This window comes from Gymnoscopelus microlampas (genome assembly GCF_963454915.1).
Source record: "Gymnoscopelus microlampas genome assembly, chromosome: 8".
NCBI classification, from domain to species: domain Eukaryota; kingdom Metazoa; phylum Chordata; class Actinopteri; order Myctophiformes; family Myctophidae; genus Gymnoscopelus; species Gymnoscopelus microlampas.
This window is the reverse complement of record NC_139945.1, coordinates 40,386,685-40,414,455: the sequence shown is the minus strand read 5'-3', so window position 1 is coordinate 40,414,455 and position 27,771 is coordinate 40,386,685. Positions and strand designations below refer to the sequence as shown.

Here is a 27,771-nt window from a genome sequence, read left to right as displayed (position 1 = left end):
GTGAAAGGTCAAGGGTTTAGCCCAGGGCCTCTTTGCCACTCTCTCTGTCCCGCTGCCCACTCTTACTCATCTTCATCTCTGTGAGCTGGATATAGCGCAGCACGTTGGTGTCTTCATCACAGAGACGGAGGGAAGCAGGTAGACATAAAGAAACAGGTGTGTTTAGCCACACAAATACTAGGATAAACTCGTTTTTATTCAGTCATTTTGAAAAGATTGATCATCCTAAAATGTATTTGTTTGACACCTTTCATACAGTGAATGCAGGTCACTGTTGCTTCACAAGAGACTATTTTCACAGCAGACATTTTGATGGGTTAAACACAACTGAAAGTAATATAACTGTGTGTGTTTCATTTAGGTGTCACTATGTGCCCGCATGGACAGCTCCTGTAAAGGTAACTTTACATTTAAAATTACAGTTACAATTTAGACATTTAGCAGACACTCTCATCCAGAGCGACTAATCACATACATAGAATGCAGAGAGACTGTATAGTGCCTGAAGAAACTAGGAACCCAGGTAAACAATGAACCCAGCATCTGTTTAAATAACATGGTCTCTAAATTCCATTCTTAACATAGTGGTTCAGAAGTAACAAACACATGAGAACGAGTGAACAAGATACAGTATGTCTGCATGGTAGCCATATCTTGGTCAATTGCTAGCATCAATCGAAGCAGAAGGTGCAGAAGGAGGGGTGAACATTGGAAACCAATTGAACGCCACATCTCACCTGTAGGCTCACGGTTCTTGGCATCACGCAGGTAGCGTAGGGCACATTCATAGTCGCCCAGGTGGTAGAAGGCAATGCCAGCACGGTACATGGCCTTGAAGTGGTCTCTCTGGTGACTCAGCACCTTCAGACAATACTCTTTCACACGCTCATAATTCACCAGCTCTGACTGCAAGAGGCATGCTGAGGAGACGGAGAAACAGAAACACAGGAAGAAGCCATTTATCTCCAATTTACAATTTAAATTAATATACAAAATTATTCCTATAGTGGAGATTTGTTTGTTTTTCTTTTCTTGAGAGAATTTGTGGTTGATGTTAGAGAGGTTTCGATTATCTTACTAGAAAAAGTGCTCCTCAGAGCCAAGTCAGGTAGGTTATTGTGGGCCAGCAATGTTGGGAATTCGCCAATCAGGATGGAATAGGAAGAATCAGACGAATCAGTCTTGATCACTTGACTATAGAGATTATGTGTACCGATTTGCATGATGTTTGGACAACATTTGTAGGAGTAATGTAAAGAAAATGTTTTGCAAAAATCAGCTTCCTGGTGGCACTGTAATATAGTCAATGTTAAAAGGGTGGCATGTCTTCCTCAACGTAGTGCGAAAGTGTGTGCAAAGTTTCACCGCAATCGTACGCTGCGTTCATGATTTGCGGCATTTTGTACAAAACGGGCCACTCCTAACTTTAGATATCTTAGCCAACCAGGACGGAATATGAAAAATCAAACGGATCCGTCTTGATCACATGAACTTAGAGATCATGTGTATATTGATTCGCGTACATTTTTTATAAAATCTGAAGGAGTAACATAAAATAAACAGTTTTACATAAGTCGGCCTAGTAGTGGCCTGGTGGCGGCCTGAGGGCGCAATAAAAGGCAGATGTGAAAAATGCAGGACAAGGTTTTACTTTGGCCTCTTTGGAGTGTGCATACAACGTTTTACACAGATCTGTGAATTTATTGGTACAAACACAAATCGGCCTGTTACTATGCCACTATGAGGCTGATTTGAAATTAAAAAAACTTTTGCAAAAATCGGCCTACTGGTGGCAGAGGTTGAGCTCTGGCATCCAGGGAGTGTGTGTGCACAGTTTCGCTGCGATCAAGCCAACGGTGCCGGAGATTAGCTGATCACAGACGAACACACAGACACACAGACACACGGACACACGAACGGATGGACAGGGTGCAAAACATAGTCTCGGCCATGTCTTTCGGCCTGGTGGAGACAATAACTAATAGACTCTCTGTTACATTGGAATACAGTTCATCAACAAGATTGCCTTCATTCTGGACATTATTAGTTAGTGTAATGATGATAATCACAAGTAGAAAAGTGTGCTCCTCGGAACGCAGGTCTCCGCCAGGCCTGTCTGCCTGTATGTCTGTCTGTGGCACGAGCACAGATATGCCCATATACTGTATATGTACTGGACAAAATAATGGGGAGGACAGCAGAAATGTTCAGGGACAAACATTGCACTGCACTGCAATGGTGTCTTAGACTGACTACGTAGAAGGCATGTTGACAGCAAAAATGTTTCGGGCATGATGACGGGTCTGTGCGCTGGTGTATGACGTCAACCCCGAGCTAGACTATACAGGAGAGAAAGACAGACAGAGAGACAAAGAGAGATATACAGCCATGGAGAGAGGGAGGGACAGAGCCTTTTCCACCCATGCAATTACCCTGAACACGCTGATCAACATAAGCTGATAATGTTTTCTGCTTGTAATATACAATAATATATAATTGAACATTTATTATATTATACAGAAATGGGACTTCTTGCAAGTTCCCAGACATTGTGCGGGATCTCTCTTTTTGTCCAATTGGACCCTCCTTTTGTCCTGTCACCAACTTTTGTAGGTATGCATTGGCCTTTCTTCAAGTTTGAACATTTATTGAAGCCCATAAGAAAATTCAGTCTCTGCATTTGATAAATCCTAACTATTAGCAACAGTGGCTCAGTACCTCACTCAAGGACACTTCGATATGAAGACAGGAGGAGCCAGGGATACAATGATATCCCAGACGGCTGCTGTACCTCCTGTGTCATTGCCTCCCATATCAATTACATTTAAAAAAACATATACAGTGTTTTTGCTATAGGCTGTGTCTGATTGAATGCAATCTCAATTGCAAGCACTTGGTCTAGAACATCATAGGAAGAAATGACCAAGAGTGAATGATTTAGCTGACACCCTACTCGCTCTTTCAATACAGCCACAGTAGATTTTAGCCACCACACTATTTCCTCAGTATGCCAGTGAGCTGGTTATAAATAGCAATGCACAAGAGACAAAAACCATGCAAGCACTTTGTGCCCTATGGTACGAGAGTCATTTCTCGACATTTGAGGCTATTGAGACAGCCGTGAAAACTATAGAATATTAAGCTAACACAGCTGTCACACCTTTAGACTGGTGGAGATGCTTAAGCTTTATTTTCCTGACTTAGCAGGTGTGTGGAAAGTAGTTAAAAGTGGAGAGGAGAGGACGGTGACTCAGGTTGTGAAGAAAACTGCAGAAAGAAATGCAGATTGAATTAAAGAAAGAGTAAGCTATGAATTGAAAGATACCTTATCAAACCTTAACAAAACCGACCGAGCTGAACTGCAAACAGCAGACATACAAGTAGTTAAAAGTACTGCCAAGAAGCACAACTCAGTGAGTACTTAGGAGAAACACTAGTGTTTCATTACAGTCATCAATCCTATACGTAGATGTGCCTTGCAGTAGCACTTCTCAGCTGCTCTGAGATCAGCTTAGGTGCAGATAACTTCATTAGTAAAGACTCACACATACAGGGCACGCACGCACGCACGCACACACGCGCACACGCGCACACACACACACACACACACACACACAGCTTTTAGTCCACTTTAACTGCCTGCTGATGGCTTGGATATGTGATCGCTCAATCACTGCTTCCTTCATAATCAGAAACTCTTGTGGGTTTGGCTTCCATCTTGCCTCAACTATTACAATACCTTCACCACCCATGCCACATCATACAGTATGCGTTTGTCCTCTGATTCCTTTTCTCTATATCTTTATTTGCCTGTTATTTTATCTTCTGGTCTTCAGCTAATCACCTCTCCCCTCTCTTTCAGTGCCATCTCTCCTTCTCTTCTCCTTGTCTCCAATGACTGTTCCACTCTGCTCTAACACCCTCCACCCTCACTCAATTCAATTCAATTCAATTCAATTCAATTCAACTCAACTCAACTCAACTCAACTCAACTCAATTGAGCTTTATTGGCATGAGAAAACACATTTACATTCAACGCAAATATGAGAAACATACATAAGAAATATATGAACAATTAAAAGGGAATAAAGAGACGTTTGAGCTGTGTCACATTGCAACATAAAAACGTTAAAAAATGTGTGCATTTGCTGTTAGAAATAGTGACATGTAATCCAGGATAACTGTGAATAAAGCGCCCCTTCCCTCTCTACCGCTACCCTCAGTCTGTCCTTGACACACAGACAGCACAGTGAACAGCATGAGTCAGGGTCTATTAGCTGGAAGGCAGAGTGAGTCAGGAGTGAGAGACAGAGGAGGAGGGTGGGGGGAGGAGGGGTGGAACCAGGCTGCAGTGGGAGAAGGGGGGTGGGGGGGAGATATGGGGACATAAAGGTGACTTAAGCTGCGGTGATGGAGGGCCAAACAGAAGAGGTGGGGGAGGGTCCATTACCTGTCACCTTCCCATATATATTGAGGTCTGCTTACACGCATGCGTGTGTGTGTGTGTGTGTGTGTGTGTGTGTGTGTGTGTGTGTGTGTGTGTGTGTGTGTGTGTGTGTGTGTGTGTGTGTGTGTGTGTGTGTGTGTGTGTGCGCGTGCGCATGTGCGTTACGTGTGTGCGTGCGTGCGTGCGTGTGTGTGCGTGCACGTCTATGTGTGCATGTTTTATGTGTATGCATGCACTGTATTTGAATCTCTTCACAGTGTATGTACAGCAAATAACTACCTCCCCAATGCTGGTTGTTAGTGCCAACAGACAGTATATTATTAGATATTGTGCGTGTGTGCGTGCGTGCGTGCGTGCGTGCGCGCGTGCGTGCCTGCGTGCGCGCGTGCGTGCGTGGCTGCAGAGGAACAAATTGGATGACAAGCCAATACAGTGAGTGAGAAGGCGTTTTTCCTCAAAGAACAGCAGATAATGGAGCTTTGTTGGTTACATGTGGCCTTGCCTGTCGACAACATGAGTCCATCACACTGAATAATTTACCACAGATGTCAAGAGACACACCTGTTCAATACTGATCAATATGTTTTGGTGTTTATAGATTGAATTTACAGTATTGCATGTGTGTGTGTGTGTGTGTGTGTGTGTGTGTGTGTGTGTGTGTGTGTGTGTGTGTGTGTGTGTGTGTGTGTGTGTGTGCATGCGTTAGTGACTACGTTTTATCTTGCCCATGATATTAAAGTGATGTTCCTTTGTTTGCATTGAAAACATGATTGGGAAGATAGCAAAAACACACACACACACACACACACACACACACACACACACACACACACACACACACACACACACACACACACACACACACACACACAGAGAGGGAGAGCTACAGGCACAAACTATTGAATGTTTGAGAACCGTCTCATTTTGAGACGAGTCAGCCCATTGATGGTAGAGAGTGAGACGATTGAAGATGAATTACTTAACTGTACTCTAGCACTCTCCACACAATAGCTCTACCCCTCCTGTACACCTCTCCATAGACAGCACTCCTCTCCTCTCCTCTCCTCTCCTCTCCACTGACACAGCTTTCAAGGGATCTGGTTACAGTCTATATTGGCCTATAATGTCTGATGCAGCTGGAGAGTTCACTTACACAAGATACACAAACACACACATGCTGGGACATACATTCTGTATATGTACACAAGCACACAAAAGCACATGTGGATGCAAACAAAGATCGAAAGATACATAACTTCACAGCAATACCCAGAGAAACGCACGCACGCACACACACACACACACACACACACACACACACACACACACACACACACACACACACACACACACATACACACACACACACACACACACCACTGTACAGACAGACACACAAAGAGAGAAACACAAATAGAAACAAATATACTGTACATATACACACAGTTTGCACAAGTGATGAATGTCCAGCCGCACCCTGCTGAGCCATTAGGCAGATGGATGGTATGCCAGAGGAAATGGTGAGTGTGGTGAGATGCATTAAGGATGTGATAATGACAGGATCATCAGGAGCCAGTCAGGCAGAGACAGAGACACCCTACTGTACCACATAGACACACACCCTAACGTATACGCAGGGACTCATTACTGTACAAGCACCATTCCGGTGTCAACGCATGTTTATTCACAGCTTCAACCATATATGACATAAACATATACTATTTTCCAGTTATTGTTATGGATTTATTTTTACATTTATTTACCATATCTGCATTAAAATGTTACCAACCGTGCCTGAATATCAGTGCTGGCTACGCATGATTGGATGGTTAAAGAGTCCAGGATGATTTACTTTTGGTTGTAGTTCTCTAGGGACTATTTTTGCTGAACTTTTCAAATTAATTAGCCTTTTAAATCATTAAAAAGCAATGTTAAATAGTAAAAAAGCTAGTTTCAAGCTAGTTTTAGCCCAAAAAATAGCAGATCTACAAGCTCATAGATCTGGCGTTGATAGAAAAAAGCAGTCCAAGTACATTTGCAACTCAGGTCCATTTGACTAAGTCTGGGGGGGTTAAAGTGGTTACGTAATAGGTGACTTGCATGTGAAGAAGAGATGGATGATGAAACATGAGATGGAAGGACAGAGGACTGATGAGCATGAACATAATGTGCATGCGAGAGGTGTGTGTGTGAGAGAGAGAGAGAGAGAGAGAGAAAGAGAGACAGACAGACAGAGACAAAGACACAGACACAGACACAGAAAGAGAGAAAGAGAGAAAGAGATTAAGAGAGAAAGAGAAAGAGACATACAGAGAGAGAGATAATAGCCTTGTTGTGCTGAAGGCTATCATATCTGACCACTGGGCAGACTTTAACAAGACAACATACTGGAGGAAAATGTTCTAAATTTACTTTGTGATCATGCTTTTCAGGAGAAACCCCAACAGGTGTAATGGCAGCTGTCAACTGTGGGTTTGTGTGTGCAAGTGTGAGAGGCTCCGTGTGTGTGTGTGTGTGTGTGTGTGTGTGTGTGTGTGTGTGTGTGTGTGTGTGTGTGTGTGTGTGTTTTCAGGAATCCAACCGGTCTACCCAAGGCGTTTATTTTCAGAGTCTGCAAAGAGACAGGCCTTTCATGTATCTGAAACGGTCAAAGCCAAGGGAAAAAGTAGGAACCATAACGAGCACAAGAAAGAAAGGTAGAAGTATAGAGTAGATAAGACAGACAGAGGGCAATGGAGGACAGAAAAAGATAGCACTGAGCCAACCAATCCAGAGACAGACGGCAGAGAGAAAAGATAACGAGAGCCTCTGTGCGATATTGAGCGATGCTAAACACAGGGCTGGACACATGGAGACAGGCATCAAGGGGAGAGATACAGCAGACAAAATGAGAAAAGTGTTGGTGAAACATACAGTAAGTGCAGAGATGTCACGGTTTGAGCCAGGGCAGGATTGTAGGACCCAAATGCAGGAGAGTCAGAGGCAGAACAGGTCAGTTTAACGGGTTTATTGACTGAAAAGGTATTAATACAAGCAGGAACTGGAACCAAGGCATACTACACATAACATTCGACAATGAAGAAGCAAGGGTACATTGCAAACACAGGGTTTAAATAGACAGGGAACTAATAAGACACAGGTGAACTCAACAGACAATCAACATTGGGATAGGCTGAGGGACTAAGAGGACACAGGAGGAGAACATGACTAATCAACAGGGAGGTGAGACAAGAGAGGTAACAGTAACTAGGCACAACAGGAAACAATACTACAAAATAAGGTACAGAACATCAGCAGGGCAACAACAACAACAACAGAGTAACAGAATAACAAGACTACATACAGAACAGAGGCAAGGCCTAATAAGTCCAATACCTTATAAGGGCAGGAAGGTCTAAATAATAAAGTCAGAGTGCGTGGACCGTGACAGGCCTACAGAACAGGCCTAAAGTGTCCACGACCATATAAGGGCAATGGCGGTCTAAATAATAACATCAAAGTCCACGGCCCGAGGAGCGGACCGTGACAAGAGACAATTATTGTTTCCACCTTGGTCAGACAGATTGGCCATTTAGCTCCATCCACAGTGATCTCTACAGAGGTCAATGCCAATAGGACCGATAAACAACAGAATAGACCTAAACAACTCTGAATCATTCCTCCATGCTTACTGTATATCTGTACGGTTTTAATAAAGATGCCATTTTCATATACACGTAAATTGGATGCTTTAGCCTAGAGTTTTTGGATGATTCAGAAAACCCAAATGAAGAACTACAGTATTACTGCTTAAGACGCTGTGTCCATAGAAAGCACTCTTTGGCCTGCCAGGACCTTTCTGCCGAGCATCACGTTTCAACACTCTCTGTATCCATCGTTTTTTGGCGAAGTGTGATGGACACTTCAAGCAGAGGATAGTTAAACTTTTGGAGTGGAGCGCCGCTCATCAATGTCACGTTTGATTCCCCGGCTGTGTCTGACAACCTGGTCATTTATGACCAGAATTTGGCGTTACCATAACCATGAGAGGTCCATGTTTACCACTGTTTCAGCTAGGGCTATTTGTGCTATTAACGGACAGTAGATGACACAATGCCCGAACACAGCAACGGTTGATAGGTTCAAACATTGTGTGGGTGTCAATAAACTGGACAAATTCAAAGCGCTCCTCCGCTTATACGACATACATACAACACTTTCTGTGGACACAGTCGGCCCCTAAGGCTGCAAAAAAAACTGCTTTGGGAAAGAGTCTTAGCTCACATGAGACTTCAAGCTGGTTAGTTAACTACAGCGTAGTATTTGCAACCTGACTGTAAAGTACGAGGAAAAGGGGTCTATACTAGGCCCCCCTCCTTGTTTCCCTCTACAACAAATCACTTTGCCGAAAATAGAACCGAGAATGAACACAAAATGACATCCAATAAAGAAATCACCTTTGCAACTGAAAACAAATAGACAGAACTTTTAACATACATGGCTGAAGGAGCTATACTCTTCCCAAACCAGGTGAAATTATGAAATGGTTATACCAGCAAGGCCCAAACAAGTAAAATGGTTACAAACATTAATACCACCAAAATCGGGGGAAACTTTGACATCACCAAAATATATAGCGGAAGCTTTCGGAGCTTTTTTATAGAGATTTATATGCAGACACCACTTTGGTAAAGAATCAAATCAAAGACTTATTTTCTAAAATACATTTACCATCACTAACAGAGGAAGAGGCACTTGATATGATAAAAGCAATAACACAACAGGAAGTTTTGAAAACCATTAAATCACTTAACAATAATATATCACCAGGAACAGACAGATTTCCTGCAGAGAATTCTATGAAGTCTTTGCAGAACAGAGTACACCAATACTAGTGCAAGTCTTTATACAATATATGCGTTGTTATCAAGAGGGGATCCTCCACAAACATAAAGAGGAAAGGACCTAAACTAAATGTGAGGAATGTACTAGACCAAGAGCATGTTATGCAATGACTGGAAAATATTTACCAATATTATGGCACAAAGAATACAGACAAATGTTGCAAAATAGATTACACCTGATCAAACAGGAGTTATTCCACTTTAACAGGGAGCAATTAACATAAGAAGAAGTATAAATATCACATCAAGAGCCCAATAGAATAAAGGAACATCCTTATTGTTTATATTATTTTGGGGTTACATCCTGACAGTGACACCCTAGTCATATCAAGGAGGAATAAATCAAGATATGTTTACTCCAAGCAAAGCCTTCATTTGCCTAGAAGAATGTACAGAGATCACAGGTGGTATATTGGCTCAATGGAGTCTTCAATGGCTCAATGGAGTCTTCAATGGCTCAATGGAGTCTTCAACTCAAATGTCAAATGTCTGCACACAAGGTACTTTCTGTTTGTCATTTTTTATGTTTGATTACTATGTTTAACTTCTTGTTTATTATTTTAGGTGAGAATCTTGTATAAGCCCTATATGGGTTTCCTTTCTCACCTGCACACATTTTCTGTCTTTTAATAATGCTACCTTTGTACTGTTTTTATTGTGCGAAGAAAAAAAAAACTATTTTATGGGTCAGAAACATGGAGAGCCACAAAAGCAACAACCAATTAACTGCAAACCTTCTTAAACAGATGCTTGCACATCCTGAGAATCTACTGGCCACATAACACCCAACAACCAATGAATAGCTCTGGAAAATCACAAAAGAAAAACAAATTGAAACAGAGATCAAATGCTAATGAGGCCACATACCCTGAGGAAACCACCCTACAACACAACCACACAGGCCTATGCATGTTTAAAGAAAATTGTCAGAGTTAACACTGAGGATTTTACTTTATGCTGTGCTGTACTGTACTGCTCTCCTCCATACCATCTTTGGAGTCTGGCCCTCTTTCTGTTTCTCTATCCCTCTCCTCTCCTAACCTCCCCATCCCCCACTCAGATCCGACGAGACGCCGTGAGCTAATTTAAAGCCGGTGGTGATCAGTCTGCTGTTCATCACCCTGTAATTAGTTCTGGAGGAATATAATAGCAGATGGAGGGGAACCCATCATTCTCCCTGATGCGTTATTATGATTCCCACACCGCGTCGTGGCAAACCCGCTGAGCGGGCGCTGTGATTGGTCAGTAGTCGCTGTGAGTGACAGTTCTCGTTTTTGCTACTATGCCTATACCTAACCTCAACCCTAACCCTAACCTCAGTAAAACTATGCCTAAACCTAACCCTAACCCTAACCCTAACCTCAGTAAGACTATGCCTAAACCTAACCCTAACCCTAACCCTAACCTCAGTAAAACTATGCCTGCCGGGGAGCCAATCAGACACGTAAGGCGGGTCTAAATCCAGGACGCGGCGTGGGATTCATAATAACGCCTCCCTGATGCTCTCTCACTTTCTCTCTCTCTCTCTCTCTCTCTCTCTCTCTCTCTCTCTCTCTCTCTCTCTCTCTCTCACACACACACACACACACACACACACACACACACACACACACACACACACACACACACACACACACACACACACACACACACACACACACACACACACACACACACACACACACACACACACACACGAAATATTTATTTATGTCCACATAAACAGAAGTACAAGAGTACCTTGTACAAAGGACATAAACACTGTCAGTGCAGTCAGATAATGGGAAAACAGCCAGTTACAAAGTGCATATAAGTCAGAACATTGTTACATACAATAATGTTGGCATAAATGTCAAACACAGCAGACTACAATCATGGGTAAAGGAAACAACGCCTCCTCCAAATTGAGCAGCTTCCTATAATAGCTGATATTGAGCAGTACCTTGCTAATTGTTTAGCCCTCCTTTTGGAGAGGCCGGCCATTTGAAGGCCCCTCACAACCAACCTGTGCACGTGCCCTAGGCTACCAAAGATGAAAACCAAAAGTTTACATCTGTAGCCTAGCTGAGAGATGGTCTGCTCTAGCTGATGATATTTTAGCACTTTGGTTAGGAAGGCTTCCTCTAAGCTGTAATAAAAAGTACAGCCGAGTACACCTCCCTATGGTTTTCATTAACAACAATGACATCAGGGGTGTTAGCTGAAATGTTAGAGAACACAGAATCATCATTGCACAGGCTAAACATGCTTGGCTTCACAGTAGAATGCTTATACAGCATGATGGAGGACCTGTAATAGAAGCCACACACACACACACACACACACACACACACACGCGCGCGCGCACACGCACGCGCACACGCACACGCACAGGGCCGTGTTAATGTCAAAATGCGCACTAGGCAACGGACAGTTTTCGGGCCCCCCCCCCCCAGCGCACATGCACGCGCGCGCAGCGCGCGTGCATGTGCGCGACCCATGCGCGCGCGCGAAGCGCGCGCGCGCGAAATTTTGCGGTTATTTCGCGGATTGTGGCCGTTTTTGGGCGTTTCTTTGTTACTTTATTTCGGTTTTAGGGTTAGGGTTAGGGTTAGGTTAGGCTTATGTTATTTAATAAAAATAAAAAAAAATAAAAAACTTTTTAATTTTTTTTAAAATTTTTTTTGGGGGCATTTTTCGGCCCCCCCCCCCGACAAGACATAGGCATGTGCCTACATTGCCTGTGCATAAACACGGCCCTGCACACGCACACGCACACGCACACGCACACGCACACACACACACACACACACACACACACACACACACACACAATGTCCTCATTCCCTCCCATATTCCCTTGAGCTGTCACACATTAATCTCTGTCCACATCCTTCACTCATCCACCTCCTTCCATCCCATTCCGTTCACCTCAGATTGAAGATCGGCCAATTCTCCGCTCAAACCCCTGGCCGGTCCCCTTTCTGTGTGGCCCCACTATCACCTTTCACTGGACATATCCCATGTCACGGTTTGGCCGAAGTGTATATTTTTATCTTATTTACCTCTCATGCACTTTGTTATAAGAAGTCAGCCCCACAGATCTCGGACAGTGTCGTATGTCATTGTCCTCTCCATGCCCACTAATAATAGTTCCCCTGCTCAGCCTTGTATAGACGCCTATCCTTGTTATTGAGAAGGGCAGGGCTGGAGTGGCATCACTCTCTGCACTGACGTGACACAGCATTATCGTCTACCTACACCAACCGCTGCATATTTATCACCCACCATCTCTCTGTCCCTCTCTTCTCCTTTCGTAGCTCACCTTTCTTCTCTCTGCTCGCACTTTTTATGTACATGTGATGTTGTTCATCTCATATGAATCGTCCAGGTTGCTTATTCTCTGATGTCACGGCTTGTGATATTGTCTTGTTGATACTGTTGAAGTGTGCCCTCGCACAATCCTTACATTTTTTAACATCAAGGAAAAGTATGTTAAAAAAAAAAGATTTATCTATGAAACTTCTTCTGCTTGGCTTATTTACTGTATGAATGTGATATGAAAATGGTACGTTTCATCCATTTGCAACCCACTTCTGTAACAATAACAGCCAGGGTCTTCGGTAGATCTGTAATCTGACCGGGCAATTGAAAGTGGAGGCTAATATTTAGACCATTTATTTCTGTGAAAATATTAGACATGTTGATACCATGTTAGATTCATCAAAAACACCCGTCCTTGGTTCTGGTGACTCATACCACCCCCCTAATACGCGAGGGGGGCGTGTTTTTTCAATTACTTTTTTCATTTATTTTTTATATATTTTTGGCAAAATGAAAAAAATAAAATACAATAAAAAAATGTAATAAAATAAATGAAAGAAGTAATTGGAAAAACACGGCCCCTCACACATTAGGAGGGCAGGGTGAGTCACCAGAACCAAGGGTGTTTTCGATCTAATCTAACATGGTTAAAATGGAGTTTGAAGTTACAATGGGTTTGCATGGGAAGGGGGCGTGTCTGATAAAATTAATATCAAATGTCTAAATACTGAATCGAGCAACTTAAAAACTGTCTGGGGGGCTCACAAAGGCCTGAGTAGACGATAAAATGACCAAAAGTTTTTTTTTAAAGTGAAATATCCCTTTAACTTGAATGAAATTCAAATAATAATAATTGAAATAATTTAATTGGAACAAGTAGTGCAAATGGGGTGGCAGTGGCTCAGGAGGTAGAGAGCTGCTTGAGAAAACGAAAGGTTCCCGGATCGATCCCTGGCTCCCCCTTGGTTAGTGTCCTTGAGCAAGACACTGAATCTCTAGTAACTGCCAATGAGTAGGTTTGTGTCTTGCATGGTTTCCTCTGCCGTCGGTGTGTGAATGGGTGAATGTAATGCACACCGTAAAGCAATTTGGAAAAAGGTGCTATATATAAATGCACCACTTATCAAATTATCTATTTTACTGGGTGTGCACTGCAGCAGGAAAGTCGTCTCCTAACGTGCAAGATTCCCCTCGACACTTGTTGCACATGTTTGAATGTGTGTTGTTAATGCATGCCTCTCTGTTAAAGGTGCATGTGTGTGTGTGTGTGTGTGTGTGTGTGTGTGTGTGTGTGTGTGTGTGTGTGTGTGTGTGTGTGCGTGTGCGTGTGCGTGTGCGTGTGCGTGTGCGTGTGCGTGTGCGTGTGTGTGTGTGTCACAGAGGTCTGGGACGGTCTGCTATACCAAATGAGCAGGTGTTTTCTGCCCCCCCGCCAAACACTGTGGTACTATGATAGCACTATTGTAGCCTATAATCCCTAGAAACTGCTGGTACATCAAACATTATTTGCATGGATTAGCCACAGTGCAACAGTGATCCTTTGAGTGAGTGGGGAATAAAGTAGCCAGATTATTCTGTTGGGTCTAACGGGGAGAGAGAGAGAGAGAGAGAGAGAGAGAGAGAGAGAGAGAGAGAGAGAGAGAGAGAGAGAGAGAGAGAGAGAGAAAGAGAGGACCCTATTTAGCTGATCTATGGCACACACACACAGTCTACAAAAAAATAATTTGTCAGGGGTGTGTCCAGGCCAATATCGCTAGTTAGGCAGCACGTTATCTGGGCACAACCCCGACGCACTGCGCAAAGGGTTAAGCCTCTGAATTAGTTATGGGTGTCAACTGCTGTCCATTGAGCAGAGACAGATGAAAAAGCCAGGACGCAATAGGTTCACAACATTCTTACAGGATGAGTATATGAAGATATTCTATCAGTAACAAAGTGTATTGAAATAAATGCATCTATTTTTATCCCTTCTCTCTCCCTCCCTCTCTCCTCAACGCTTGTCTCCATGCAAAGAAACTCAGGTCCTAACTTAGGCTCTACCTCCACTCTTTAAATCTCTACTCCATGCATTGTTCTATTCTCCTAAAATAGTTGCTGACTCAACTTTAATTCTCGGCTGCTAAAATATTTATACGGGTGAGGAAGCTATCTTCGCTAATATCGCTATGAGTTCTCTGAGAACGAAATCATCTAATACTCCATTCCACTAATTGCACTCAGAGTTTAGACATAGACTATGTTCCTTCCTCTCTTCTATTGGTGGTTTGTGTGTGTGTGTGTGTGTGTGTGTGTGTGTGTGTGTGTGTGGTGTGTGTGTGTGTGTGTGTGTGTGTGTGTGTGTGTGTGTGTGTGTGTGTGTGTGTGTGTGTGTGTGTGTGTGTGTGTGTGTGTGTGTGTGTGTGTGTGTGTGTGTGTGTGTGTGTGTGTGTGTGTGTGTGTGTGTGTGTGTGTGTGCTCACAAAGGCATAGGGATAGCTAGATCAATGTTGTGCATGTCTTCCTCTTTAGGGGAAGAAGTAGTCCCTGTCCACTGATTTGTTATTGTTTCCGATTATCAAATCATACTTCTCATAATCTCCTTGCCTTCTGAATGTATTGTTTTCCTGTATCTTTTGAGTTGAAACAGACATTCAGATGGATAGTGAGTTGAGTGAAATAAAACACATAATATACTTATTTTTATTGAGATTATATCTGTAATTGTACTCCAAGCCACAGACATAATTCTGTTGTGGCGCTCAGAGGCCATTAGCAGGCTGGTGATGTCATCTGTGGAAACAGGGCAGATGCTCGCCTGCAGCTCTGCAGGTCAAAACATCTATTATAACTAAAGCAATTGCCTTCCACCACAGATCAGAGACCATCTAGGAATAACTCTTTTTAAAATCCTACATTTTACGGGCAAAAATGAAGTGTGCTTGCCAGCATTGATTCATGACTGGTAGAGAATACTAGCTTACTTTATTTTTTGAAAGCCTTTGTTATGGACAGTTTTGTCCATTGGTATCAAGACAGATGTGAGTGTCTCTGGAGAGGTCAACGGAGAACGCTGCCAAGTGGTTTGGCGTGGAATCTCACAGGACTGTAATCTGATTATAAGCAGTAAAAGTGTTCTGAATAAGTACCCAGTTAATGGCTGAGGCGTGAACTCTCATAATTTCCCAAAATGGCAGCAACCATGCTTTAGGAACAGACACATAGTAAGCACATCACATACAATTGATCACAAACACACACACCAGCACACCTACTCTCCCACACACACTCAGTGTAGTAGTAGAGGCTATTTGTATCGCGCACTTGGTTACAGAACATAATTGAGTCCCTAATCAAACCCAAAAAGCAAAAATACACTCACACTATGTATAAATGTGTTCTATCTATACATTCCTGCAGAGAGCACAAGAAAGAGAGCGAGAGAGACAGAAATACCTTTTTGTTTTTAAGTCTAAGGTTAAGCTATTTTTTATTGATCCCTTCTTCCTCATTTGACCCATCTTAACTATGTGAAGCAGTGGGCAGCCACTGAAAACTCCCCGGCAACCAGCTCTAGCTCTTGAAAGAGAAAGATTCTAAGTTTACACAGTAGGGCTGTTTTAATCTTTAATCTTTTTAATCATTTTGATCTTCACATCTTGGTAATAATCTTTCCTTATCATACCATCATTTTAAATTCCTTCTGCTCTCAGTGTGCTTGTTTCAACTGTGGAAAATAACTGGCGCAGTCTCCGTACTGGTGCTAACCCAATGTAAAATTGGCCCAGTGAGGCTCATATACTGTACTGTAGCAACAGAATCCATCAGTGCTGGTTCAGCAAAATGCAGCCGACACAACCTTTACATTTCAATGACAACACAGCCAGGGTGTAACAGGGATAAGCCTTCAATGTCAGCACCTATGAGCAGCCCATGTAAACGAAGCATTCAATGTCAAGCCAGAGCTAGCAGGGGAAAGCTCAGATATGAAATATGGCTTTTTATCAACATGAAGCTTTCGGGTGGAATATATAAACAGCCAAATTGTTTACTCTGCACTGTCCACTGGAGTGTGTGTGTGTGTGTGTGTGTGTGTGTGTGTGTGTGTGTGTGTGTGTGTGTGTGTGTGTGTGTGTGTGTGTGTGTGTGTGTGTGTGTGTGTGTGTGTGTGTGTGTGTGTGTGTGTGTGTGTGTGTGTGTGTGTGTGTATCTGTAGTAAATTGTCATGACTATTAGCTTAGTACTGATGAATATTTCACTTTGTCTCTCTCTCTCTGAGGATGTCAGAAAGGACATCTTTGTCAGGTTCCTGTGACTTGATGCTGTGACTTTCGAACACCCTTTCTCTTTTTTTCTCAGTCCACTCTCTCTCTCTCTTTTTTCTCCACTCTTTTTATCCTTATCTCTCTCTCTCTCTCTGTCTCTCTCTGTGTGTGTGTGTGTGTCTCTCTCTCTCTCTCTCTCTCTCTCTCTCTCTCTCTCTCTCTCTCTCTCTCTCTCTCTCTCTCTCTCTCCCCCTCTCTCTGTCAGTCGTCCCCTGCTCAAACCCCCACCCCTCCACAGATGAGCGGATCTTATTTACTAGTGTGCCCAGAGTCGTCCAGGCCTGCCTCGGCCGTGATGTAATAATTTAGCTGTGGATGGGATTTATCAGGATTGGCCTCGTCCTCCCGGCGAGAAACGCTACACAGTAAAATCCCTAGTGTTCATTTAACATAGGAGAGTGTACAAATGGAACCAAATGGACCTGTAAGGATCCGTTTTCTTTCTATTTCAGTTCAATTACCATTAAGGACTTTACCGTGTATGCAAATGTACCCCTGCATGAACTCAACAACAACCAATCCTCTTCTTCTCTCCTCTAGTCGCTTGCTTCCCCTGCCTGTCACTCTACTGTTATCTCCCTCGCCCGACTACTGTACATAATCGGTTCCTATTAAACCGTCCTCCGTCCAGTTTCTCTCGCTCCTCTCCATCTTCACCCCCCTCATTTCCTTCATGGCACCCCCTCAGCCTCAGCACTGACTCTCAAAGTCCACCCATCCTCATTTTGTCCTCCAAAATCCCCGTCCCTCTCCCACATTCTGCAATTCTTCTCTCTTATTTTGTTTCTCCTGTTTTACGTTATTCCTCAGTTTAAAAATAAAAAAGAATATTTTAGAGGTAGAAAATTCAACAAACAAAAGAACAAATACGAGAAGGGCACATACACAGGAAAATAAAGACGTTTTGAAAACGAAAGATGTTTTTGTTCCTCTCTGTTTAATTACTCTCTCTCTCTCTCTCTCTCTCTCTCCCTCTCCCTCTTCCTCTCCCTCTCCCTCTCCCTCTCCCTCTCTTTCTCCCTCTCCCTCTCCCTCTGTCTCTTTCTCTCTCTCTGTCTCTCTCTCTCTCTCTCTTTCAGCTTTGGAGATGAAGTGATGTAAAGAGTAGTGTGGTGGTGATCGTGGTACAGTAGAGTGAGCACCCAGCCGTGTACCCCACAGCAATGCCACGCCATCTGCAGACCTGGCACACGCTCGCACACCTCCCATTCTGCTACCCCAACACACACATACACACACATACCCCTCACCCCCCTCCTCCTCTTAACTACTCCATGCACATTTCACTGTCTGCCGTCTCCCTTCTTTTTCATGGACAAGTCCTTCTCTCTCCATCTCTCTCTCCTTGTCTCTGACACCCTCCATTTAGTATTAGCCCCGTCCTGCCTCTTATCATCTTCTCCACCCGTCTTCCTACCCTCCACACCATATCCCTCTGTGACGTAGCTTGGCTGGAGATGAAAGGCAGGAGCTTTATTCTTCTTTATTCTCTGCTTTTGCAAAGCCACTGGTTCACTTTTTGTGTGCGTGCGTGTGTGCGTGCGTGCGTGCGTGCGTGCGTGCGTGCGTGCGTGCGTGCGTGCGTGCGAGTGTGCACTATGTTCGTGTGTACATTTTCTTCAGTCTTAACTTAATCACTTGACCCCGTGTCCCTATTCTGGGCTGAACATTCGCCGAAAATAGCAGATCTATAAGCTCACCGCGTGTTACTGGGTTAGAGGGAAATACTAGCATTAGGACCTAGAGCCCTGGGGGACCCCAGGATATCAAGTATATAGGGATAGGGATACTACTTATCCTATATACCCCTACTTGAGTGGGATAGGGATATACTGTAGGGTGTGGTTGGGAGTGTGAGAATTGTCCCAAGATGGACCCGTCCGTTTTTACGTCTGTGAGACTGTGCATTGTGCATACACACGCACACTGGAACGCATGCACACTCACACGCACATACACACACAAATTCAAAAATAGTTTATGACACAGGTTGCTTTTATGCTTCAGTCATTTCCGGATGAACCACATTCTATGGCAGTGATCCATTATCCTATGGCTCCACAGCTACTTTATACATGAACCCTATACCCTGTCAAACCCCCATATGCTGATTCATGTCTGAGTCTGTGAGTGCAGAGCCAACACAGTAAAATCTTCAGTGTCCATTTTTGCACTCAAGAGTTATATTAACACATTGCTAAATCATCATACTGAGTCGATAAACGGAGAGCTGTGGCGGTGCCTGAATAGCAAAAAGGTTTGATGAAACAAAAGAATCCACTCATCCATTCCTGCAGCTTCCTCTCTCTCTGTCTCTCTCTCTCCCCCAAGGCTGAGATTCATTGACACAGATTGAGCAAATCACAAAGACCAAAGCTGGAGAACTCAGGAGGAGATTAGAGTGAGTAAGAAAGCGAGGAAGAGAGATCGGCTCCATTCACAGCAGCAGAAGCAACAGATTAATTCTCCTTCATTTTTCTTTTCTATTTAAAAAAAAAAAACTATCACGTTAATTGCTTTTTATACTGCATATAGGCTACGCTATACGGTATATACAGTTTTCCTCTCAATTTAGGTGTTCTGCGAATTGTCCTATATGTCCAGATTTGTAAAATGTTTTCAAGTGTTTAAACTATTTCTCATTTTCTGGTCCGTCAAGGACCCCAGAGGAGTCCCCGGACCCCACATTGAGAACAAGTGCATTACATGGTCCCTGCCACTACTAACCCCACTGTTGGTCCCATCCATGGGAGGGTGTAGTCAGACACCACATGTCTCCTCCAATACAGGAGTCAACAGCTGCTTCTTCTCAGTGGACATGGAGGAGTTTCAGTAGTATTTCATAATCACCATCTCTCATAGCTCCGCTTCCTGCTGAACATAATTTTGTATCCTATGTTGATGAATTGAATAAATAGGACCACAATGGAAACAAGTCCCCAGGACTTTTTTGGGTTATCCTTTTAGCTTTAATGTCTTACTGTACCACGTACCGTTGTGCTGCTACCTTTTGCACCTTATGTCTAACCTCATGTACATACCTGCTGATTATTATGCTGCGTGTATATATATGCAGATACCTTTGTTTATCTTTTGTCTCTGCCCCCCGAGCTTGCACAAAAACAAATTTCTCACTTTGATTTACACCTCTAAATCTATGATGACAATAAATATTATTAAAGGACACCGTAAAATCCTCAGTGTTAATAAAAAACTGTTCAAGGAATTCATGTATTTTTACACTCTCAAGAGTGGAATTAAGTAGCTGTATGTGGTTGTTGGTAGAGGGTGCTATACTAGAAGCGGTGAATATTTACTTGAATACTGTATTTTTCAAACAGAAATATTGTGCCTTTGACTCCACTACATTTCTAGGAAGGGAATATCAAATAAAGTGAAAATAGCCGATCTACAAGCTCACAACGCTCATGCCATCTGTTATTTTCACTATTTTTGAAAATGTCAAAAATCCATTGAATTGTTTTTATTTATTTTTTATTTTTACATTTTGGGGTAAATGTGCTTCGTAATTTCTACTTTTTAATACTTTACTTGAGTATATCATTTGTCCACCTCTGACTACTAGCCACCATGTTGCGTCCCAAACATATACTACTATGGTGATGGTGGTGGGTGGCGGTGCTGATGGTAGTGAAACTCATTTAGATGCAGCCCTATATGGACACAGTGGCTGGGGATGTCTTCTTAAAACAAGGCCAGCAAACAGGACATTCATCATCCCTCATCTCCCACTTGGACAGAATCAGGTAGCATAACAGTGAGCCATTTCTTTCTATTTTTCTTTATCCTATGAAGCAGAATCTGGCATGTTATTAACTTGCTTAAAAATGGACCCTACAATACATTACGTGTACACTTACTTTGTACCGTCCACTCCCTGTCCATCCGATAATGTTATAGTCAATGTGCTTCTTAGTTACCGGCATCTTTCCAGTAATAATCAACAGTTTTTCATTTGATCATTTCCTCTATTTTGTTCTTTCACGGTTAATCCCCTTTTCGTGTTCACTCCTCAGACCATCTTGTGTTTCAAATTTCAAAGAAGTGCTGAGCTGACAACAGAATGTAGAAACTTGTGACTCTCTCTTTCTGTTGAGAGGCCATGTCATTAAAAAGTTGCTGTGACTGGCACAAGACACAGTGGAAAAATGACAAAAGGAAAAGGACCGTGTCAAGAAGAAAATAAAACTCAGACTCAGCAATGTCAGCATGGGTACAACAAGAATGGCAGGACACTGTGAATACCTCCTCCCCTCTTTCCCTCTCTCTCTCTCTCTCTCTCTCTCTCTCTCTCTCTCTCTCTCCCTCTCTCTCTCTCTCTCCCCCTCTCTCTCTCTCTTTTTCTCTCACTCTCTCTCTCTTGCTCCCTCTCTCTCTCTCCCTCTCTCTCTCTCTTTTTCTCTCACTCACTCTCTCTTGCTCTCTCTCACACACACACACACACACACACACACACACACACACACACACACACACACACACACACACACACACACACACACACACACACACACACACACACACACACACACACACACACAACTTGGCCAGCTGCTGTTCTTCAGGCTTATGACTGCTGAGACAAACAAAATAAAACACACTCTGACTCTCTCTCTCTAACACACACACACACACACACACACACACACACACACACACACACACACACACACACACACACACACACACACACACACACACACACACACACACACACACACACACACACACACACACACACACACACATACAGTAGGCATGCATTGACAAACACATACACACCCTAACAGGCACGCACGCACGCACGCACGCACGCACGCACGCACGCACACACACACACACACACACACACACACACACACACTGACACACAATCATTCATATGTATACACATGCACTGTGTGGCTGGTGGTAGTGCTGCTCTTGTATCATGCATCAGTGCGTGAGACATTGACCAATCAAATGGCAGCTCTTAACCACAGGGGCCACCGTCTGTCCAACGCTGGGTAACAAGGTGTAGGGCAGAAATCACAGAATCTACAGCTGGGATTATGAAGCATAAACCATAAATTCTTGGCCTGATGGATGTTTTATTCATTGTTACCCACGGTGCATTGCGATAACAGCCAGAACCGAACGGAACCGGCTTAACTTCAGGTATAACTTTAAAAAGGTTTAAGTTTAGTTACGTTTAAAACTGTTGTGTTTAGGCATTAGGTTAGACATAGTTACTGTACGTACAGTATACTGTAGGTATGGTTAAAGGGATAGTTCACCCCAAAAAAAAATGTTTTTCTATTGATTAGTCACCCCATGGAGAAATTATTGGCTTAGGAATGCGACAAAAACAAAATAATATTCATGAATTCAAGTCTCCATGGGGTGACTAATTGATAGAAAAAAAGAACTATCCCTTTAAATACTGTTGTGTTTTGTTGTTGGGTTGGTTATGTTCAGGCACAAGGTTAGATACTGTTGTTTTCAGGCGTTAGCGCAGCCAGTGCTTAGCCAATGATATTGCGTTATACTTCAAACTCCCAGAGTGTGCAGAAATAGTGTACTGGTTCAGGGACCAGGACCTTTTGTTTTTAAATGTCACAGTGTCTCTCCCTCTCACAAAATGGATTTCTGTTTTAAGGTGTATTGTTTTTATATGACATAAGTGTTAAACGTGTGAGTCTGCACACACATGCACATGCATGCAGGTCCACATATTTGTTTTGTATGTGACGTAGAAACAGAAAGGATGTTTTTTGAGTTATTACAACAGAGAAAAAGACGTCTGACGGTTGCCATAGCAATTATTCCCCCCCATCGCGTGCTAGCAGTCAACTCACTTCCTTCATCCCCTCCTAGTCTTTTTCTTCACTCTCTATTTCTCTCAAAGGCTGCCTCCTTAACCAACCAAGTCCCATTTCAAAAATAGCAAAATAGCTGATCTACAAGTTGACAACACTCACAGTGCATTGTGAGCTTCTAGATGGTATTTTTGAATTATTTTAGAATAATGTATCTACCCATGCCCAAAATAGAGACTCCAGGTTGAAAGTGGTTAAGTGACCTCCTTTCTCTCTCTTTCTCTTTCTTTGTTTTCCCAACCATTCATTCCTTCTCTCCTTCTGCACTCCCTCTTTTCCATCCTCCTCCACCACTCCTTCACACCAAAGTGGCCTCCCCCGGGGGCTCCATGAAACACTGGGCGGAAAAAGCCGACCTCCGGTTCATGGCATCAACCCATGCCCAGCTGTAGGTAGGCCTGGGATACGGAAACAACAACAACAATAGCTACACTACTACTGCTCCCACTGCCTCTGTCAGCCTCTCCGTATCAGCATGAAAATGTTTGCTTGTTTTGATTTGTTTCAACACACAACTGCTTCATCAGTCATCATACAAACAAAAGAAAAAACAAAAATAAAACTTCACACACACCTGCCTATAGGCCTACATTTTTTCAGGGGCACAAATGAACCTGTCTTGTCCTCGAAGGCTTTCTCTTTAAATCTAGTCAAGACAGAACCTTCCTCTCTGAAAAGCCATTTCAACAAACATTATTCCCTTCACCAGATGAAAAATATTTTTATTTCAACTTGATTTTGTTTAGTTATTTAACAAAGATTTCCTTATGTGATTTATCTTTGGTAGCATCTAGATCACAACCAGTAGTGCTCTTCGGGAAAATCTTAAATCTGCTCACCTCAGTTGCCAAAGGCAAGACACCAGTTCTCATCTGAGCACATGTAATGACTTGTAATTTACGGTTTGTTAACAGCATATATGTAAGAATGTAACAACCCCCATGTGCACCACAGATCACACCAGGTGGCTCTCTTTAACCACATCTTAAATATGGATTAGTTCTGCTGTGATTATGAACAATTTACAGCTTCAGGAGATACTACAAATGACTAACTGTCTAATTTATAGAAAGTGTGTTCTTTGATATTTCTTGTAAGACTTGTCATTTGGTTTTTCATTTGGGGGGAAAAAAACAAAAAACTAATTGATTATGTAACATTGTCTTCATTGGGCTATATATGGGGCAATGCAATGATATGTGTTTTTTGATATATGCAAGAAATGCTTCTGTCAAAATCCAATAAACAAATGTTTGTTTGTTTTTAAGAAAAGAAAGTGTGTTCTTTGTTCATGTTGCTGGTAGTTATTCACTTTTTTAATCATGCTCTTGGTAAGGATTTATGAGAACATGATTATGCATTTTCCCCAAGTGGGAGCAAGTTCAAGGTTTGGTAATAAAGAGAAAAGGGTTGATTTTGCTGTTATGGTTGTTTGAGGAATCAGGGACACCAGCATACTGCCTTTACTTCCTCAATGAATATTTAATAGGCAACATTTCGTTGAAGAACCTTTTTCAGGCATATCAATCAATATGTCTGAAGAAGGTCCTTGAAGAAACAGTGCCAATTAAATCTCTATTGAACAAGAGAGAAAGACAGTGTGCGGCTGTACCAGATCTCTCAAAATATACATGTCTACTCCATCAACCACTCACAAATATTGTATTCAGGCGAGCAAGAGACTTTTGATGACCTGTTGTTGTTAGAAATGCGTTATGAGATATGAGACTACACAACTTTTGCTCATGATTGCTCATATGTCCACAGTGTGTGCTTATTGTATCACTTACTATTTTCACCTCTACTAGTCTTACAGATGTATTTGCTATAGAATTCCATGTGTTAGTCAATAATAACCATGTGGTAGTCAATAATCTGACCAGAATGTTATAACACTGTAAACACTGGAGATTTGAACAGTTTATATCATCTGGGATTTAGATGAAAGAGAGACGAAACCGTTATCTATTGAATTAATGTGTTTTGGAATTGCAATGTATTCATCCATATAGATGGCAACAAAGCTGTCCTCGGATGCACACAGATTTCACCAATATATGGCCACTATATATAGAGACAATTATTTTCCTTATAACAAGCCTGAACATATTGGGATTTTACATAGCCTATATCCTGATAGCTGGCAGTCTATTCCACAAGGTTTCCAAACCATTGTGAATATTTATAAAATGTTCTTACCAACATGAAATTCCTAGATACTGTAATTTGTTTATCAAATCATTTAATACAAAAAAGGGGAATGGAGTGAGGGGAAACAAAGTAATTGGATAGCTAATACATTGATAATAAGAATTATAGGAACACACAAGCAAACTATAGGCTGCATGCAGCACTCATTTCGGAATTAACCTGTGTCAATTGCACAATAAGCTTTTGGTTGGCAAATCGATTTCTCAAGATAATTTGGTTACAAATTGGGTTGACAAAGACAGTGAAGAAAAAAAAATACAGCTCCCCATAATCGCCATTAAATCAGCACCGTCGCGCTGTCCATCAGTAATCAGTTAACACCGCAGTATATGTATTATTTTTGTCCTATCGCGGCTTCTACATATACGACAAACAACACTTTGCTTTCTTTCTGCGGAAGGTAAATCGGGGGGTGCTGCAGAACTAGAGACGATTCTTTCTGTGAACCTTATGAACTGGAACGAACAATGGTGGCATATGCTCAATGGTTCTCAACCTGTGGGTCGGGACCCCCAGGGGTGTCCCCACATTATTATTTTTTTGGGGGGGGTCCCCAGGTGATAGTGAAGTGACAATTTAAGGACTTTTAAGACATTTTTAATTCCTAAAAAAAAGAAAAAAAGAAAGAAAAGAGAAAGACCACACTGCAACGAAACTAATCAACAAACTAAACCATTGGCCAAATTGTCAAATGATATAAGCAAAAATTGTGAAAATAGCCAATCTACATACATGCTCACAATGGTGAGCTTACCTTGTAGATCTGCTATTTTCACAATATTTATCTGTGGAACGGAGTCAAACAAAATGGGGGGTCCCCAGTTTAAATATGACTATTTTGGGGGGCCGCGGCCTGATAAGGTTGAGAACCACTGATAGCTACTAGCAACGAGCTCCCTGTTTCCAGAAGAACTCCAGCTATGTGTCGAAGCAGACCTACCGACACCGGGCATGCAGCTCACCTGTCAGGCTGTCATAGCACTCGATCTCCGTGATCTCCACGGCTCTGCGCTGCTCCTCCGTCAGTTTGGACGCTGGCTGGTTGAGGAGGTTGACCTCGGAGCCCGTGGTCCCGACGTCGATAACATGCACCCCCTTGAGCTGCAGCAGAGCCCGGTGGTACTTGCCGATCGCCTCCCGGAATTTCTTCTCCTTGTAGCAGCGGTGGCCTTCTACCTTGAAGTCAACGGCTTTCTGGATCTTTGCCTCCATCTCCGTTTCAGTCACCGAGCCAGGTCGGCACCCACCACCACCACCACCACCACCTCCACCACCACCACTGCCGTCTCCTGCACCCGCGGCCGCCGCTAAACTCCGGCCACCCGTTTCGGGGTAGCTTTTGAGGCTCTTTATCTGATGCTGTTTGGCTTCCATCTATCTGTCTCAGTGGGTGCAGGTGGAGCGGGCCATGCTGTGTGTTCTGTCGGAGGAGAGGACTGATGGAGCAGAGTGCTGTGCATAAAGGATGGAGATGGAACGACGGTGAAGGCTCTCCAGAAACAGAAGAAAGGGCTCCACAAAATGCCTCCGGCTTAAATCGTGTAGACTACTTAATTAGACCTTTAAAAAAAACATCAACATCTATGATAATGGTGTATGGGGTTTAAAAAAAGGTAAACAGTTGGCCATAACAATCACTGTATTCCCGTCTGGTTAGACTATATTTCAACCTCTCTGGATAGGATGCTCAAGTCGTGTGGAGCAGCTCTCCAGGCACGCGCAGCTTCAGCACCACGGACAGCGCACACGAGCCAATTCCGATGCATTGTGGGAAAAAGAGGAGTCGACTCGTGAGGCGCGCTGCTGCATCACGCCATACAAAACCTCAACATCATTATTTCCCTTCCGAAAATCACAGCATCTGCTGCATACTTATAGGCCTCCGTAGCGTGGTGGTGGCAGTGCAATGTGAAATTAGGCATATTAATCCACTTTGTATAACTCTAATAGGCTAATAGATCAGGGTAGAATCGCTCTTGTTCCATTAGCCTACATTACATTTGAATTCAGACTCAGAATCAGATTGTCATCAAGATTAGCATCAAATCCCAAGTCCACCAACTCTGATTATTTGATTAACGGATTTTTTAGGGATTTGAAGATAGATAGAAGATGGATGGATGGATGGATGGATGGATGGATGGATGGATGGATAGATGGATGGAGCCAGTGAGTGGTGGAGGTGGAGGAGAAGGGAGACAGCGACCTCCAGGGGGAATATTGGCAGTTACATGAATCTATAGCACACTATTAGACCTATAACATGTCATAGGCCATCATCCACGTCATCAGTATAGCTATATGCATTGTCTTTAACAGTTTTGGGCGCTTTCTGTTTAACTTATTGGCAAATCATTGTAGCCTTGTATATATTAATACAAAAAGGAGTTCATATTATTTAAATATTTACAAACATATAATGTCACTTACTCTCTGGATCATCCAGGGCGTGGAATTGTTCACTATCTCAATTACTGATATACTGCTGGTGTAAAGATAACAGAAATTATTACAGTAAATATATACTGTATTGAGACCTGATGAAGACCCACAGTGGTCGAAACGTTGTTTAACTTTATTAATACATTTTCTACTTCCCTTCCTTCTTCTCCAATGTACATATTGTTGTTCAGCACCTGAATAGTTTTTTGTTGAGATGTGCGTGCTTCCCTTTGGACTCTCTTTCCAGAAAACATAGATACTGTATGTCTTTATTCATGTAAAATATCTATCTTATGTATGAAATC

General features: G+C 42.7%; 1 protein-coding gene across 1 annotated transcript; it reads right to left on the bottom strand.

Moving 5' to 3' along the window:
• ttc9b (tetratricopeptide repeat domain 9B) lies at nt 1-26,484 on the bottom strand (the record flags this gene model as incomplete). The annotated part of the gene is given in 6 exon segments (XM_084065496.1): nt 1-111; nt 738-920; nt 25,987-26,398; nt 26,402-26,404; nt 26,406-26,438; nt 26,440-26,484. Coding segments are annotated over 6 exon segments (771 nt in total). The 3' UTR covers nt 1-16.
• Nucleotides 26,485-27,771: the final 1,287 nt, after the last annotated feature.